The sequence below is a fragment of the Echeneis naucrates genome, chromosome 3 (genome assembly GCF_900963305.1).
Source record: "Echeneis naucrates chromosome 3, fEcheNa1.1, whole genome shotgun sequence".
NCBI classification, from domain to species: domain Eukaryota; kingdom Metazoa; phylum Chordata; class Actinopteri; order Carangiformes; family Echeneidae; genus Echeneis; species Echeneis naucrates.
The window spans coordinates 8644109-8660433 of record NC_042513.1 but is presented as its reverse complement, the minus strand read 5'-3'; the positions used below and the strand labels follow the sequence as shown (position 1 = coordinate 8660433).

Here is a 16325-nt window from a genome sequence, read left to right as displayed (position 1 = left end):
TATTTATGGCTGTAAATGTGCACAAAGATTTTCCCTGCAGTGCATAATGATGGCTGGTTTAATGGAAAACAAAAATCACTCACTGAAGACATTTATAATCAACTCTAAAAGTCAAAAGTATTTTTTCAAGGGCTAAATTAAATGTCGCAAATTTTGACAGATGACAAGATGTATTTTTAAAAATAAAATATCCAATGGACACAACATCAAATTTAGCGTGGTTAGGAAGGTTTGAGGAAATGGGACATAAGGCATTAGCTGAAACTAACACATCTGTGTGCTCCTGTGTAAGGATGTTTACACCGTTTGTGTATTGGAAAGCAACTTGGAGGAACTCAATGAAAAGAAAACACCAAATGATTTGAAGGCAATGTTTTGCTGCAGTGGAAAACATCATAGCCATGTTGAAAAAGTACTCTGATGTTGCATACAATATTTTGTTACATACTAGAGTAGCCCTGCAATAAACCATATTTTTCTAATATTATTATATTAAGAGCTTAGTATATTAGTCTGTCAGAGAGGTTTAGGCTAGAGTTTCTTGTGTTGGGTCGTTTTCCAATGTGCTGTTCTTACAGCGTAGATTTTAAATTGCTGCAATTATTAATATCTCAAATTTTACCAACGAAAGGCAGTATAATGCTCAGAGAATTTTTGCTAATAACTGGAAATGATTTTTTTTTACGTTTTATATATGTATATATATTCTTGTAGTTTAATCATGTACCTTTCATACCTCCTCATTACTGATGCAACATTTCTGCAACACAGAAGACAAGGCAGCAAAGTTGAAAAAGCTCACTGTTATTCCCTTTATACCAGAGCCTCATCTATCTTAGCCAGGACAACCCACATTCCTCATATGAGCCTCGCTATCTCTGTGAAACTGACTGAATCTGGAGCTCAGGTGGTGGAATGAGGCTGAAAAAATGGGCCAAGGCTGAGCAATGCAAAGGCATAGAGATGGAGAGACATAAGCACATAAAATCCCTCTCATACAGAGGAGGTTAAAGTAAAAGGGCACTGAGCATAGAAATGAGAGCTCCATGGAAGCACAGCAACACCATTAATAATGCTTTAAAGTATGTTTTCATTCATTTTTGGTCAAATTAATCACAAGGTAATTAACACCTTTAGCACTACACAGTTCAAATTAGAATACTTGATGAATGTTAAGTGTGTAATGTTTTAGAAAAAAATGTTTATATAACGCTGGAAATATGAGGACTAAAAGACCATGAATCGTTATTCACTTGACATGACAGCAAAAAAACCAAGAAATCAATATGCTGGCACCCACCTTTTTCTCCCTCCTTCCCTCCATAGGAAGGCTAGCAGTGCCGGTTGTTGCTTCTCCCAATAAGAAACATAGTCTGGTCATCAGTTCCTGGGTAGAAAGTGAGGAGCCCTGCTGTGGCTCCACGTGGAGGTCTGAAAGACACACACATACAAGACACCCGGATTAAGAAGAAAATGGGAGCATGGCGGGCTGTTATGAAATCACCATCTAACTAATGCTCTTGTTTTTGCTCAGCTTGCTTAGCAGCATCTGTAGCAGCGTGTGAAAGACGTATGCATCCACAGGTCAGCAGAGCCCCAGCTGCCCTGTTTATGAATGCACAGACCGTGGCTTTCCAGTTCCTGGTTCAGGCAGCAGTAAGAGGTTGTGTGAGGTTGTGAGTTTGCCTATGTGCACACGCCTGCCAGGTGCTCTAAGTTGAGAGACGGTTTGTGAATTTCAATGAGCTTGGTGTCGACTCTGGAGCAGAAAGGAGTGCCTTAGCTCTGCCTTAGCTGTTGCTCCTGGAGAGATTGCTGCATTCATTTATCACTGTTTAAGGCTCCCTGAAGCCTTGACCTCCAACCCCAGCTCCTCCAAGGTCCACACCCACCTCCGCAGAATAAGGCTTTCACAATTTTCAATATTTGTGCTTTAACAAGCTCAGCAATACATTTCTCTGTTCTTCCACCTCATCTATGTACTGTTATCAGCTGAGTAAGATGCATATTAAGCAGGAATATAAACAGGTTGGCAGGACATCACAGATTAGAAGAACAGCTCACTCCTCCTCACTAACATCTTTGAATTTAGACATTACGCTCATTTTGCACTTCTTTCTCATTTTGTCTTACTGGCTTGCATCCCTTTTCGAAGATTCTGCATCACATTGCCCTTGCATTCATCCCCTTTCAGCTACAAATATGAGCCTAGCATTGAGATGATCAAGGTCAATTTTGAGAGGCAAGGCTGGTTACTTTAGTTCTACAAGGTGCAACAGTCAGGGCTTTGTCAGTATTCTTTTCACATCACACATTGAAAGATGCTGAAGACTTGGGCAGGAAGGGTAGGTGTGTATTTCAGAGAGGGGGAGGAGAGAAAACTTTGCATTTACTCAGCACTGCGATCCAATCGGGAGTAACATGAGGACACACTGAATGTCCAGTACTATTCATCAAACCACCTAGCAGTTGCCATTGGAAACGGGAAGCTGAGAGGTGCCTGGCAACCGCGATGGAAGATGCTTCATAAAATCTGTTAAGCCTACGGGCACTCCTCTAGTGAAAAACACAAAGGCTAACTAAGATTGGGTTATATTTATTGCTATCTATTATTAGTTCAATATAAGCACAACTGGATAACTAACAATGCAGAGAAGTCTGTGCAAACATTGAAGATAAAACAAACACACTCAATAATATACTGAGGACAGTCAAAACTGTCATGACAATCGTCTGATGGGAAAAGAAAAAAAAAAAAAAAAAAAACTTAGCACAAAGCCTTTCAGATATTATTAAAATGGTCACAAACATTCACTTTGTCCTTAATCTCATCAGTCATTCTCCTCTCACCTCTCCCTCTTTCATTCTCATTCAGCTTCAGTAATCAATACCTGGAAAAACAGACATTATGCTAAATACACACCCATACACTCCTGTTCTCACCTCTGTGGTCTGCCTTGCCACGGCACGAGGCAAAGACAAGAGGTTCTCTTGCACTGTAAGAGCCATCAACATACTCCAGCTTCTTTACCCGTCCTTTGGCCACAGCAGAGGGAGAAGGGAGGGAGAGAGGGTGAGCAAGCAGGGTGGGAGGAAGGGATTGAGGGTGGAGAAAGGGAGGGATATGAACGAAAGTGAGAGAGAGAGAGAGAGGGAGAGAGAGCGAGATTAATCCTCCCCAGATGAGATCTGTGGTGCAGAATTTGAATTTGTCCCAGGAGTATAAAGCAGTATGTGATTGCGATGCATTCATTCAAACAGTACAATATTCACTGTACCGTAGATGTTCTTCTTTAACATATTAACACTGCTAATGTGTGTCTGTGTGTGTGTGAGACGGCAGGGACACCAGTTCACTCAGTGATGTGTGTGGGTGTGTCTCAATTTATGCAAGAACATCTAAGGGGTTCTTGGAAGCACAGATTCTTCAGGACACTGTATTTTTTTTATTCGTCCAATCATATTCTGTGTTGGAATCCGGCATGTGAACAGACTCAGGAACCATCTGTGCTGCTGCACTTGGAGTCTAATGTTTCATTTTACATGACCAACATGGAAACATCATCTATGACATAATTTGCTTTTGTTTTGTTTTTGGCTGTAGTTTTCCTCGTCATGTTCCTTCATTGTGCTGGAAAAAAAAAGAAGGCAGTGCTGCATGCAGTGAAATGTAATAGCACCTTTTTCTGAATGACTGCAGGATAGTGTCACCTAGTGTTTCCTACAAGGCAAGGCCACCTCAGGTAAGTTTGGGCTTGTATTTTTTATTTTTTTCCAGCAATTATCAGACTTCGCACCGCTAAATACTGCAAAACTTTAACACCTTTGTGCCTATTTGAAAAATGTACATTGATACCTAAGAATTATTTGCACATTTCATTTCTTCACATAATCTTAAAAGGTTATGTAAGAGCATTGTGGTTAGTGTTGTTGCCCCACAACAAGAAGGTTGTAGGTTCGGTTCCCAGCCATGGGCCTTTCTGTGCAGAGTTTGCATGTTCTCCTGCCTGTGTGGGTTTCCTCCGGGTACTCCGGTTTCCTCCCACTGTTCAAAGACATGTTTGGGTTAACTGTTGACTCTAATTTGTCTGTAGGTCTGAGTATGAGTGGTTGTTGGTCTCTGTCTGTCTCTGTGTGTTGGCCCTGTGATGGACTGGTGACCTGTCCAGGGTGACCCCACCCTCACCCAGAGTGAGCTGGAATCGGCTGCAGCAGCCCCCGCTATCTGGGAATGGATAAGTGGTTGAAGATGAATGGATTCATCTCAAAAGATTTTTGGTTATAGAAGCAAGAACATCCAAAAATCCCCTTACAAAACGTATTTTATATATTGTTGCTTTATTTGGATGTTTAAATTGTTTATTTGAGGATTTGGAAATGCAGAAGACGGATGAAGGAGAAAAGTTTCTCTGTTCTGACCAAATCAGAGTTTAAGATTTGCATATACATAGCTGACTTTGTGATGTCACAGGTTGTATGCAGACAGATCTTAAAAGGGCCCTGAAACTTCCAGCGCTCACAGACTGAGAATGGACATGTGTAGCAGGTAAACATTTGGGGGGGGGGGGGGGGGGGGGGGGGGGTGCGACATAAATAAATAAAATCTGAAAAATAAATTTGAGAAACAAAGAAATGTCTATTCATAGGCAGAAGAACTACATGCACATTTAATGATGGTAAGGGTTTTTAAGTCAACTTTTAACTATAAATATTCCACATTCAACTCCTGAGCTCCACAATGACAATGGCATTTCAGCCCTACAGGAAATAGAGCTCAAATGAGGAATCCATGGCACCGTTGGCCTCCTTTAAACATTTGTGTAGGTAAAAGTAGCACAAATCTCCTCCATGGTTGTATCTATGATGGACACAATGACACTTTATTTCAGCACGGATGGGTTTATCTTGACTTTAAAGAGTATTTTTAACTTTTACAAATATAACATCAATTGACCTACCTAATTGGTGTTCCTTGCCTTAAGGTATCTTGTTTAATCATTTACTTTGACAATCTGTCACATGTTTTTGGGCCCTGAGGGCACAGTCTGTGTTATCTTGTGTATGCTTCACATGTACAGAACAGCTGAATGCACAGAAGCTTATTGCTACTCAAGGCAAACCCATGAGAGCATTCTGCCATTTTGGTAGCAAGGCCCTTATGCAGCTTGTTTTCATACTCAGTTGCTCTTATCAAGATCGTGTTTTGGTTTTTTTTTTGGTGAACGTTCTTAGTATTTCAGATTTACTCACCTGTGAACCTGATGCATGAGTGGGAGGGAATGATGTCGGCCTGGCGTGGAAGAAGAGGCGAGGACGGTAATGAAATGGACACACCCTTGGTCAGTCTCATTCGTTTTTCATTGTAGCCACTGGCATGCTCCTGGAAGTGTCCAGCATGCCCACCGCTACTCCTCTGCAAGATGCTGTGAGGGTACACCTCACCAGCTGAAGTTAGAGAAGGGCAGGTGTAAAGGTTAAAGAAACAGTTTCAGAGCAAATGAGAATACGGAGTTGATTTAACAAAACTACAGTTGAGTAGCAGCTTTAAAATTTAACAGAGCAGTACAAAATATGTCTCACATGAAGCTGTAGAAGAGGGAAATATATCTTGTCTTGGAGTCATATTGCTGAATGAGGTAATGGAAAGTTGGCAATGCCGGAACATCTATTTAAGGGAATGGGATCACACTCAATAATGAGGCTACGCTAAAATTTAAATTCAATATTTCAATCAGCCTCACGTCCACTTTTATCGCAGACATAGAGCCTGATTCTGTGTCATCAAATAAACATAATGCATGAGAATGCCCAAAACCATATGGTTACAGAGACCTCAATTCTACTGGTGAATTGGTTGTGGCAGATTGCAGCAGACATCACTAAAGGTAGAATTCATTAATTCACTTCTCTTTACCTTAGGAGTCTGTGTGTTGTTGTTGTTTTTGTTTCTGCTATGAGCAAAACAAGGCACCAGAGATCCACAGCCTAATGTCACAAATTCACATAATATGCAGTTGCTCAGTTGGGATTGCTGCTACCCCAGGTGTTTGAGGAGCAGTGTAGGTATCCTCTCTATTAGACTAGTGGCATCTCCTCAACTTTTAATGATCAGCTCTCAAACAGTGATGTCTCCATACAAAGGATCGGAGGCACACCAATGTACTGTAAACATACCATATCATTTTAATGACACCCAGTTCTCTATCATCCTCTATGTTCTTATTACCCAGAGCAGCATATGATGAAATATTAATGAACAACATGGTTGCTCTAAGACTGAGCTCTGCTGTTCATCTATCTCCACTGCGCAGTCTGAACTCTCCTCCGTAATGCACCGCATTGATAATTTCATCCTGAGAAAAACACAAAACTGCTGAATTTCAACAGGGAAAATGCTCCAGGTATTCAGCCCAATTTGCACCACAGTGGCAATGCTCCAAAAATATTCAGCTTGTTATATCAAACTCGCAGATTGATCTCAAACATCAATAAGAACAAACCATTCACAAATTCTTCTGGAGCTCAGTATGGCTTTACTGGGTCAGGATGTTTGCCTAACCCACTCTAACTTCGCCTGACACACTTAGGATACAAGCAGCGGGACACTGTATGAAGGACAGAACACACTGATGAATTAGGCTAATTGAAATGGCTCTACTTATATCACCCAAGAGAAGAGAACCTGAACATTGTAAGAGCTAGTGTGTACAACATAAGACAAACTGTATTCTTGAGATGATTAAAAACTGCGATAAATGACATTAAAGCAACCAAGATACGTAACTCATGCCCAAAGTTGCAAGACTTGGATGTTTATTGAGCTGGCACGCCAGAGCTGTTGATGTTTGGTTTTACCTGGATGCCTCTGGTTCTTCTTTTCTGCCCGTTTTCCTCCCTCATGCCTCTTGTTTCCAAACACCGCTCTGAACATAGCGGGGCCGTCGCGTCGCTGTCTGTCGCCTGAGAAAGACTGAGCAAACGAGAAACACGTTGTTCCAGGCAGCATTAAGTCTGACTAACTCCACTGTTGGAGAAGCATCTTTAATAGGTGTTTTCTGACACTACACATTTAAATTAAGGCCATTTATGCACACGTGTAATTGCTCCAGTGAGTTACCTGTTTTTAGGTGCCTTCACTTAAATCCACAGGACGCCAAAGAAGGACCATCCCAACTCCGGTCCCGCGAAGAAGTGCGGCGGCTCCTCAGTCAACTCACTGAGACTGGCACGGGGGGCGGGCACGCGCAACGTGCACACGCCTGCGCCTCTCTTCCAAATTCGATGTAGGGCTGATCTGCATTACTCCAATATAATATGTGCAAACATACTGTGAATGGAGTTTGGATGACAACCAATCAATTTAAAGCTATTTGTTCATTATTTAGCTTCTAAGTTCCTAATATTAAAAAATAAATGAATAATCACGTGAAGGTGGCATTAAAATGTTCATTCTCAGCATGATTTACGTACGTGTTTGTTTGTTTGATTATGAATTGTTTAGTTCTCTGCTGTTCGGTTGACTCAAGGAAACATAGTGCCTCTATAGGGCTAATGTTATGTCACAAGCGTGGAGCCTATATGCTTTTAACAGATTACAAAAAATAACTTTGATTTGCGAAGTGGATAAAAAGGAAACCTGCCACATATTGACCTTAGCGTGTCCCCTTCACCAGGTGGGGAACAGTGGAAGTAAACACCTGTCGTTCTGCCTGAAGGGGGCGACTCTGAGCGGGCGTATTTATTCAGGAGGCATCGGACATTTCGGCCTTTTTAGCCGGCCATCCACGGAGGAGGAGGGGACCCCGGGAAATTGTCTATAGAGAGTCCTATAAACCTGCTCTGGTTCAATCATGCCCATCGACCTGTTTTGCTGTAAGTATTTTAAGTGTCCGTGTTCAGAGAAATGAGCAGCGTTGATGTTTGATGGCAGTTTTGATCCTCTGTATGTGAACACGTGTTAGCTCCAGGCCATTTTGTGTCAACCTCTGTGTGGGCTTTAGAAAGTCAGCTTTAGGAAATTAGCAGCTCTGTAACACTTCACAGTTAAAATTCAAGTACACGAAAGCGCTTCAACTTTATATCTTTAAGTGACTTTCAGGAAGACAGATCATTTGGAGTCAACCGGACGTGCCTCCATGCTCTCCAGCTAGCATTAAAGCTAACTCGAGTTTGAAGCGGAGCCCAAATGATGTAAACTCAGTTTAGCTGGCTGAGCCAACAATTGTTTCATCTGTCTAATACCCAAGTTGGTACACTCGTAGATAATGCCACAGTCCCTCAGTAGATGTAAGTTACTTTTATATCATTTGGTCCAACTGCTGCAGACCATTTAGATGATAGATTATTCCCCTTTCTATTATTCAATTGCTGTAAAGCTGCACTTACATTTCGAGAAAGCCAACATTTAAAGTACACAGGGGTGTTTGCTTTACATGGTGAATGCACAACAACGATGTCTTCTTTCCCAGCGGATCATATGCCATTCGTTGGACACCTGAGAGAGCCAGATGGAGGAGGATGAGGATGGAGATGTTTGAGCTTTGGCAGGAAGTCCCAGTACACATAACAGTCTGTTAGGACTGCACTATTCCTCGGGAAAATGGGCCTGTGAAAACAGCTCAGGCAAAAAGGATCTCCACGGTCTGGAAATGTAGGTAAAGATGTCTGGATTTGTGGTAATTTGTGCTCTGGTTTAATATTTGTCTTGACACAAGCAGCATCTTTGACAGCCTGGGCTCTCTGGTGTGAGATATCCTGGGTTTTATTATTTCAGATGCAACATTAAATGTCCCCGCGCTTTCTGCTCGCCTGTTTTCCATGGCGCCTCGGATTGAAGAGGGGAGGATAAATAAAAAAAAAAAAACAAATGTATTTCTTCTAACTCATTGCTCCCATTATTCATCTGAGCTGCTGCACAATGCATCAGATCTTGTCTCTTCAGCATACAACCTCATCTGTGCATATACAAAACACTATTATATTGACAACCTGGACGTAATGGCTTTGTCTTCCTTTTCTCGCAGAGGTTCAAGAATGGGAGGATGAAACCAGAGAAGATAGGACTGCAGCTATCATAATGACAGTCATGGGAGTAACTGATACTGTGCCAGTAAGTACATTTATTTACTCATTCACCATCTATTTAGTAGGTTTAGGAAAACAAGTGATGTACATAGTGCTAACCCGGACTTTAATTTGCATCCACTGATAGACCTGAAGCAAGCTGCATTGGCTTCTGGGTTTGCATAGCGATGCTAAACTCATTCTTCCTCAAGCTTTCTGACTGCTTTGTTCAATATCAGAACAGATTGAATTGAGGAATACATGCATCCTGATTGGACATAATTCAGAGTCATTTGAAATAATTTTGGTGATGTATAGGCTTAAAGCATTTACCATTTCCTGTACTGCTGAATTCTTGAGGCACAACAGTATCATTGACCTTGGTCTGCTATTAGATTTATTGCTTTGATTTTTTATTTTTTTTATTTTTTTATTTTTTTTAAGTAGTTTCTGTGGAAGCGGCTTTGAAAATTAACTTGGTGTATTGTGTTGGTGGTTAATGTTCTTAATTTTGTTGCAGGTCATAAGCAAGATGCTGTAAAAACCTGTTGAAGATTGGCACAAGGGAACATTTTCTTCATCTCTAATGGCAAAAAACCTCATAGTATTGTTCAGTTGTACTTAGCTTGCCATGTGAACACTGGCAGTTCATCTGCCAGCAGTATTGTCTTGCAGAGACTACAATGAAGGACTAATGATCTGCATACTTCTTGTGTAATAAAGAAATTTACATTTTGCAAATAAAAGATGCTTGATTTCCCAAGGAGCTCTGACTCATTTGTAGCTTTAATTTTTAACTCCTATCGTGTAATTACTGGGTGGTGGTAGAACAGTCATTTTAGGAATTGGCCTAACTCTCAATGGATGTGGAAGTAGTTGAATTTCAGGTAGTCTGCGATCAGAATCAACCTGCCTTCGTTCTTAACCAATAGACTCATACTAGAGATGGATTAGTAGTGAGGCCTGTTTCAAAATATCTTATTGGAAACTCAAGAGCCATCAAGCCAAATGAAAAAGGCCAGCTGTACAATACATGGTTGATCGGTATGCAATACATGTATTAAAAATCACTAGAAACATTTATTTAGTCAAATGTAAAACACTTTAAAATGAACATGGTAATTGAGCAGCAGCTCTTACTTCACAATAGTTATAATTATAATGCATGTTCAGGCAAAATGTCTTCCCATGCAATCCCTGTTCACTATTTAAAAAAAAAAAAAAGTTTAAAAAGTAAACTTAAAAAAAAAAAATTAATCCTCAGTACATCAATTCAGGGGTGAGCCATTACTGTATCACATTCTTCCTGTGATTATGTAGCCATTCAACACTAATCAATGTACTTAAACATTAAAAAAAAAATCTGTTAATAACTAGATGTCATAACTGCATCTTTACTACACACTTTGCCTCTGGTTGATGCAAACCCAGAGGCTTTTATGTAGGGCTTGGAGCTATGACCACATGCATCTGAGCATAGCAAGTAATTTCCCTATTGGCCCTCCTTAGTTTGTCACCTACAAATTAAGATGATAACAGAACCTCTCCTTTTAAAAGTCAACCTTTGCTTGACCTCATCTGGTGTGTTTTGGAATCTGGTGTAAGCAAATGAGATCTACGCTCCAAGGCCTAAAATAAGAGAGGGACACATGTCATAGGAGGAGGTGGTACATCAATCATGGATGGGTCAGAAACTATTCATCAGTCTTTTCCTCTCCTTGGTAATGTCGGTACTCTGGTTTGAGCTCCCAGGTGTTTTTGTGTGTTCCTTTTACATTGTAGATGCCAATGTCTCGCAAGATTTCCTTTAAGTAACTCTGGGAAAAGGAAGACCAAAATAAGAAAAAATTAATATCATTCTCAGTCTATGGGAATCAGATTTAATGTGCATGCATGTCAGAGTCAACATTTCTCATAAATAATGTTACTAGTACCATGTAGCCTTTTAGTCTTACCACAGGCTGTTTGGTGATATCCACCAGGTCTTTGATGTTGTAGTACTGGTGCTTCTCAAAAGCAGAGAACAACATGTCCAACACCTGCTGTTTGTCAGCTCTTGCCCTCTTTCCTTCCTCCTTCTTTTTCCGCTCATACTCAAGCTGCAAAAAAAAAAAAAAAAAAGACAGAACCGGAGTGTTACCAGCTCTACATGCCACCCCTGTTCCAAACAATGCAATACATTTCCTCCCTCTAATTATCATTCATTTCCATAGCACACACAAAAACAAAAATATGCCTACCAAGCCTTTTGGATTTAATTTTCAACTCTTTTAGGAATTGGTCTAACTCTCAATGGATGTGGAAGTTTTTTACATTTTTTGGTCAGCTGTATAAACAAATACTGTCATATACAGGCTATAAGAAAAAAATAAAAAATAAAACAAACAAAAACACAACAACCAAAAAACCCAAACAGTGCAGTATCTCACATTATAAGCATGGTTGGCCACAGGTTTGTAGTTGCTGGTGACAGCTTTTTCCAACTGTTGTGACAGCCTTGCTGGCTTAGAGGACTCTTCGATTTGTAACCTGTTGGACAATCAGGATGAATTTTACTTGGGAAGTGCAAAACATGACTGACATGAAAAATAAGAACACTTGTATCATATAACGCGGTACAAAAACAATAGCTCTACATGTTGCAATTTAATAAGGTGATTTTGGCATCTTTAAAAGTTTAATAATAATAATAAAAAAAGACTTTAAGATGTCTACATCATCATACATAGCGTATGAGATAGGTACAATATAGACTGTTGCTATGGATGCTCCAATGTCTGACCCAAGCACTGGACAATGAGTGTAACAAAACTATAAAAAAAAAAAAAAAAGCACATATAGCATAACATGAGTTATGTTCTTGCATACAACATTTGAAATTAAATGAAGGCCATGTTTTTAATCATAATAACTTGTCTTTGCACACAATTCCAAAAGTCCTTACCTTTTCAGCCTCATATAACTTTCACTAACAGCAGGTCTGCACTCTGCTCTCTGTACCACCACTCCCTCCAAGGCTATTTTATCTGAAAAGGAGCAGAGTTAATTAGAGTGTCATTAAAAACTTTAAAAAAAAAAGTCCCAAAAGAAGGAATAGTAAGTGGTTGCATGTGTGTAAGAAAGCAGGGATAAAAGCAGAGACTACTTGTGAATGACTGTGCAATATACTGAAATAAATCAATATGTCTCACAAACAAGGTGAACAAGTTTCTGAATTGAGTTCAGTCCAGGGTCACTCCTGAAGTTGAAAGAATTATACCAGAGTAGTTAAGGGTCAGTTTCTGAAACCTATCATAATCTGATAACAATAACAAGTCATAAACACGAAAAACACACTAAAAACATGTCTTATATATTGTTAATGTTATTATTAATTACAGTCAATTCCAAATCATTAAAATAATTTCACTTTAATAGAACACTTTTTGTCCACCCATTTTTGTTTTACCAAAGCAAAACCTTTGACTGTAAATTTGCTCAGAATAGAGGTTGTTACAAAACCACATTTAAAATTGAGTTGAGTTTCTTTGATGCTGCTTCTTTACATGCACGTTAATATGCCACAGAGAATTTGCACATTCAATGAGAAATGAACTCAAGAAATCTTTGGCCTCCTAAGGGTCAGGAGAAGCAAGAGTTTGCTGGCAGCGGTGGTTTAGTAGTTTAAAAAACATGACTGAAACACATCACTGAAAGTGCCACTCAATCCCAGAGTTTACTGACAGGTAGATTTGAGGGATGCTTGCTGATGCAGAGAGCATATTTAAACTAGCACAAGTCAGACATTACTGCAATGACCCCAAGTAGTCAGCACTTTGCTCAAGCACTGTCTCAACCCAGTCTGACCACATTTCAATCTTCCAGTCAAGATGATGCAAACTATGTATGACTGTATAATAAAGAGTAGAGGATACATGTGTCCACTACATGAAGTCTTTGTCTCTATAGTTTTGGTACCAATAAACATCAAGCATCTTTGAAGGCATGTATATGGGTTACTACTGTGACAATACAAACCAAATTTGTTTACATAAAAATAAAAAAATCCAGGACCCACGCTGGGTCTGACTCCCAGCGGTGCAACTCACTCGCTAGCGACACTGAACTCACCTGGACCTGCCCCTGCCCCCGAACCTGAGCTGCTGCCATCAGATCTCTCTTCTGACTGGCCTACAGGAGGGGAGGGAGGGTAAACATGAAAATACAAGGGTTGGAAGACGGAGGGTGGAGGGGGATCGACAGTAAGAACCACACCCAGGGTTTAGTCGCACACGAAAACCTTTAATCACACAGACTTTCTCGGTGTAATTTCTGATGAATACACGTACGCATGAGCATAGCAAGCATGCCTTTAAAAACAAGCCAGCACAGATTCTCTCTCAGACCTACCAAAAAAAATAAATAATAATAATAATAATAATAGAAATATATATATACACACACACATCGATGCCAGGGCTGCACAAATACCTTTTATTTGACCCAAAAATTGTAAACACCCCCCTCCCACTTTTCTCCAGCTTTGACATTTCAGTGAAATTTTATATATGAGGGTTAGTGGACACTGCTTCACTGAAGAAAAGAAAAAAAAAAATAATAATAATAATAATAAAAAAAAATACACAACTGTGCAGCCCTAACACACATACACAATGATTTCCCAAGATGGCGTTCACACATAATCACAGCAGCAAAAGCTGACCAGCACCCAAAGCAACAAAATGCCTGCATTGCATTTCTAAGGCAGACATGGTTGATCAAATTCAAACCAAACCAGCGAAACCATGCATAAATTCAATCAACTCGGAAATCAGAACTGATTTGTGGTGATATTTATCTGCACTATGTTACATTAATTCCAAAAGCAGCCAATGTGCCTGGTCATAGATAAGTTTGGGTAATTGGTAGCAGACTGAAAAGGTCAAATTAACCAACAAATGACTGAGAGGTGATCACATAAGGAAACTAAAACTCTCTTGCACATTGAGACAGAAACAGACTGGACAGAGACAGACCAAACTTGATTAAGACAATTCCCAACAGACCAGCTCTCTTCTATTTTCCATTGAGTGAATAATTCTCCATCTTGTACAGCATTTTTTATTTATTTTTTTTTTAATGGTGCTCCTTTAGAACTGTTGAGAACTTCACACTCTAGGAAAAATGAGCTCAGATTTCAAAAAACAAAGAAAAAGCAGGGCCGGTAGGAGGAAAAACTGCACAACAACAGCAAGCTGTACAAAGAGCAGCAGCATGTGCGCCAACACAATCTGATCACATTGAACTTACTTCTGGCTTCTAGTATGATCAGATCATGTATAATCACCACAAACAAAGAAAGCAGACACCAGGCATCAAGACAACAGAAACTCACCTGACGACGTCTCGGTGAAGACTGCCAACATCTGACCTCCCACGGACTGCATGGTGAACGGGTGCTCACGAGGTGCAGAAACTGTCTTGTCCTCTATGCCTTCAATCACCGTCAGCTCTTCATTTAAGGTGAAACTCACCTGTGAAGAAGCATCGTCATTTAAATTTTCTGCTGTCAACTACTTTACTCACTCCTGATCTGACTTCCATTATCCTATATCCAGTGTGGCAGTATAACATCTCATGAACACATACTGTCCCTTAAATTATATTGGTCTTGATTTTATTTAAGCGATAAAACTAATTTAGCTCTACACAGTTACGGGCTTTTAAGAAACAGAAAGTGTTTACATAACCGTTACCAATAAAATGCACCGTGAACAACAAATATATACAACATGATAAGGATATGCTAGGTAAGTACTACATATTATGTGTGTAATAATATTACGGAGAACAAGTTCTATGTATAGTATTGCATTGTACATGACACTGTCTCTGGCAGATGTGATGTTTTTTACTCGCATGAATCTTTCATGCAATGCTTACCTCTGCTTTTCCTTGGCTTCCCTTCCTTGGATATGAAAATAATAGGCAAATTTTAGAATACAGTGGCTGTAAATAACAGTGACAGAACATTCAAATTATATAATTATATAAGCTTTAGTGATTATACGAGCACACAAAATTAAAGTTTTCAAAATGGGACTCAGACACACTCAAACACGATTTAAACTTGCAGAATGGTTGTTGTTATTTACTGATGCTCAACTGTTGGACTTACTTGCAGATTCTGAGTTTTCCGACCTCGCCTCGGCCCGTCGCTTTTGCCCATTGTTGTGAGAGATATTTGGGCACCTGTATGATAAAAAAAAACAAAAAACAAACTAAAGAAAAACACAACATTGGTACATTTTTGGTAAAGGACATAAAGGATAACTTGATCTGAGTTCAGGAGTTCCCAGCTTTCCCACGTTTCTCCCCTTTATCGGTGCAAAAAATGTTATCGTGATATTATCACAAATCTCTATACACACTTGCTATTTGACTTCTGTTGGGGCCATGTTAGCTGTTCGAAATGTTGTCATGCACTTTTCCGTCGAAGATGCATCTTTCGTCAAACTTCAGCTAATGGCAAATTTCCAACTGTCCAATCGATAAATACTGCCCATTAAATTGTAAAATGTTTTGAAAATAGTCGCGATCTATTTAGCTTGGCTAGCTAACAGTTAGCCACTTTTAGCTACGACGCACCGTACCGACTGCAGACTATGCTATGTTCGTAACTGTTGTCTAAACCGTAAAATATCTCAGCGAACAAGCTTTATTAAGATGAGTAAATACGCACCTTTACCAGCCACACTCCCGTGTTCTGTTTGGCACCGGTTAAGTCTACTTCTCCTTTCTCTGACATGTTGGTTTAAATGGTGCTTCTGAGAGCGACTCAATGCAACCGCCAAACGCATGCGTTGAAATAAGTATGGCACCTCTGAAGGCCCAAACATCACTCATATGAGTAGGTTAATCAGGTTTCTTTGGATTGAAATAAAATATTTTTTCATGTTTCAAATTGTTTCCAATTTTCATTACTCCCATATGAAATGAATATATTTGTTGATTACAACTAGATTACAAGCATTGAATGAATGGAATTGAAGATTAATCAAAGTTGAAACAGCAATTACAATTTTTTCAATGTCTTTTTCAATTTGGATGGGTATTAATGTCTGCTGACAATTCTACTGAAGGTAGAATTATTTTGTAAAAGTATCACTGCCTACTGCCATGATACTTTAACATAGATTTAAGTGTTAATTACTGTAAATACTTAGCCAGGGTGAATGTCCTGTTTCATCAATGATAAACTGATTCAGTATCAGCAAATCAAG

The 16325-nt window shown here is 39.6% G+C and overlaps 2 protein-coding genes, 1 long non-coding RNA gene and 1 other non-coding gene across 7 annotated transcripts in view; 2 read left to right on the top strand and 2 right to left on the bottom strand.

Moving 5' to 3' along the window:
- Positions 1 to 7235, bottom strand: part of LOC115040593 (protein TANC1-like) — a 30719-nt gene extending 23484 nt beyond the window's left edge. Inside the window, exons 1-5 of the mRNA XM_029497393.1 lie at positions 7118 to 7235; positions 6856 to 6970; positions 5251 to 5445; positions 2944 to 3036; positions 1301 to 1431 (exon numbers count right to left, since the gene is read on the bottom strand). Of these exons, the coding sequence (XP_029353253.1) occupies positions 1301 to 1431; positions 2944 to 3036; positions 5251 to 5445; positions 6856 to 6931 (495 nt within the window). The 5' untranslated portion in view covers positions 6932 to 6970; positions 7118 to 7235. The remainder of the gene's footprint in view (positions 1 to 1300; positions 1432 to 2943; positions 3037 to 5250; positions 5446 to 6855; positions 6971 to 7117) is intronic.
- A 514-nt stretch (positions 7236 to 7749) lies between these two features.
- On the top strand, positions 7750 to 9829 carry LOC115041422 (uncharacterized). Its single transcript, XR_003840605.1, has 4 exons — positions 7750 to 7872; positions 8469 to 8650; positions 9024 to 9109; positions 9584 to 9829. It is a non-coding gene; the product is annotated as an uncharacterized LOC115041422 (long non-coding RNA).
- gtf2f2a (general transcription factor IIF, polypeptide 2a) lies at positions 9139 to 15901 on the bottom strand. Of its 4 annotated transcripts, none has more exons than XM_029498849.1 (9): positions 15785 to 15901; positions 15221 to 15294; positions 14986 to 15001; positions 14434 to 14576; positions 13174 to 13217; positions 12008 to 12089; positions 11493 to 11592; positions 11019 to 11162; positions 9139 to 10880 (listed from the first exon to the last, which is right to left on the bottom strand). In XM_029498849.1, the coding sequence occupies exons 1-9, from the start codon at positions 15848 to 15850 to the stop codon at positions 10758 to 10760; spliced, it is 792 nt and encodes a 263-aa protein (XP_029354709.1). In that variant the 5' UTR covers positions 15851 to 15901; the 3' UTR covers positions 9139 to 10757. The 4 variants fall into 4 exon arrangements, with proteins under 4 accessions (XP_029354709.1, XP_029354711.1, XP_029354708.1 ...); XM_029498847.1 differs by having other exon boundaries at positions 9145 to 10880; positions 13174 to 13233; positions 14438 to 14576; positions 14986 to 15010; XM_029498851.1 differs by lacking the exon at positions 13174 to 13217 and having other exon boundaries at positions 9140 to 10880; positions 14438 to 14576.
- On the top strand, positions 9196 to 9328 carry LOC115041608 (small nucleolar RNA SNORA31). Its single transcript, XR_003840632.1, has one exon. It is a non-coding gene; the product is annotated as a small nucleolar RNA SNORA31 (small nucleolar RNA).
- Positions 15902 to 16325: the final 424 nt, after the last annotated feature.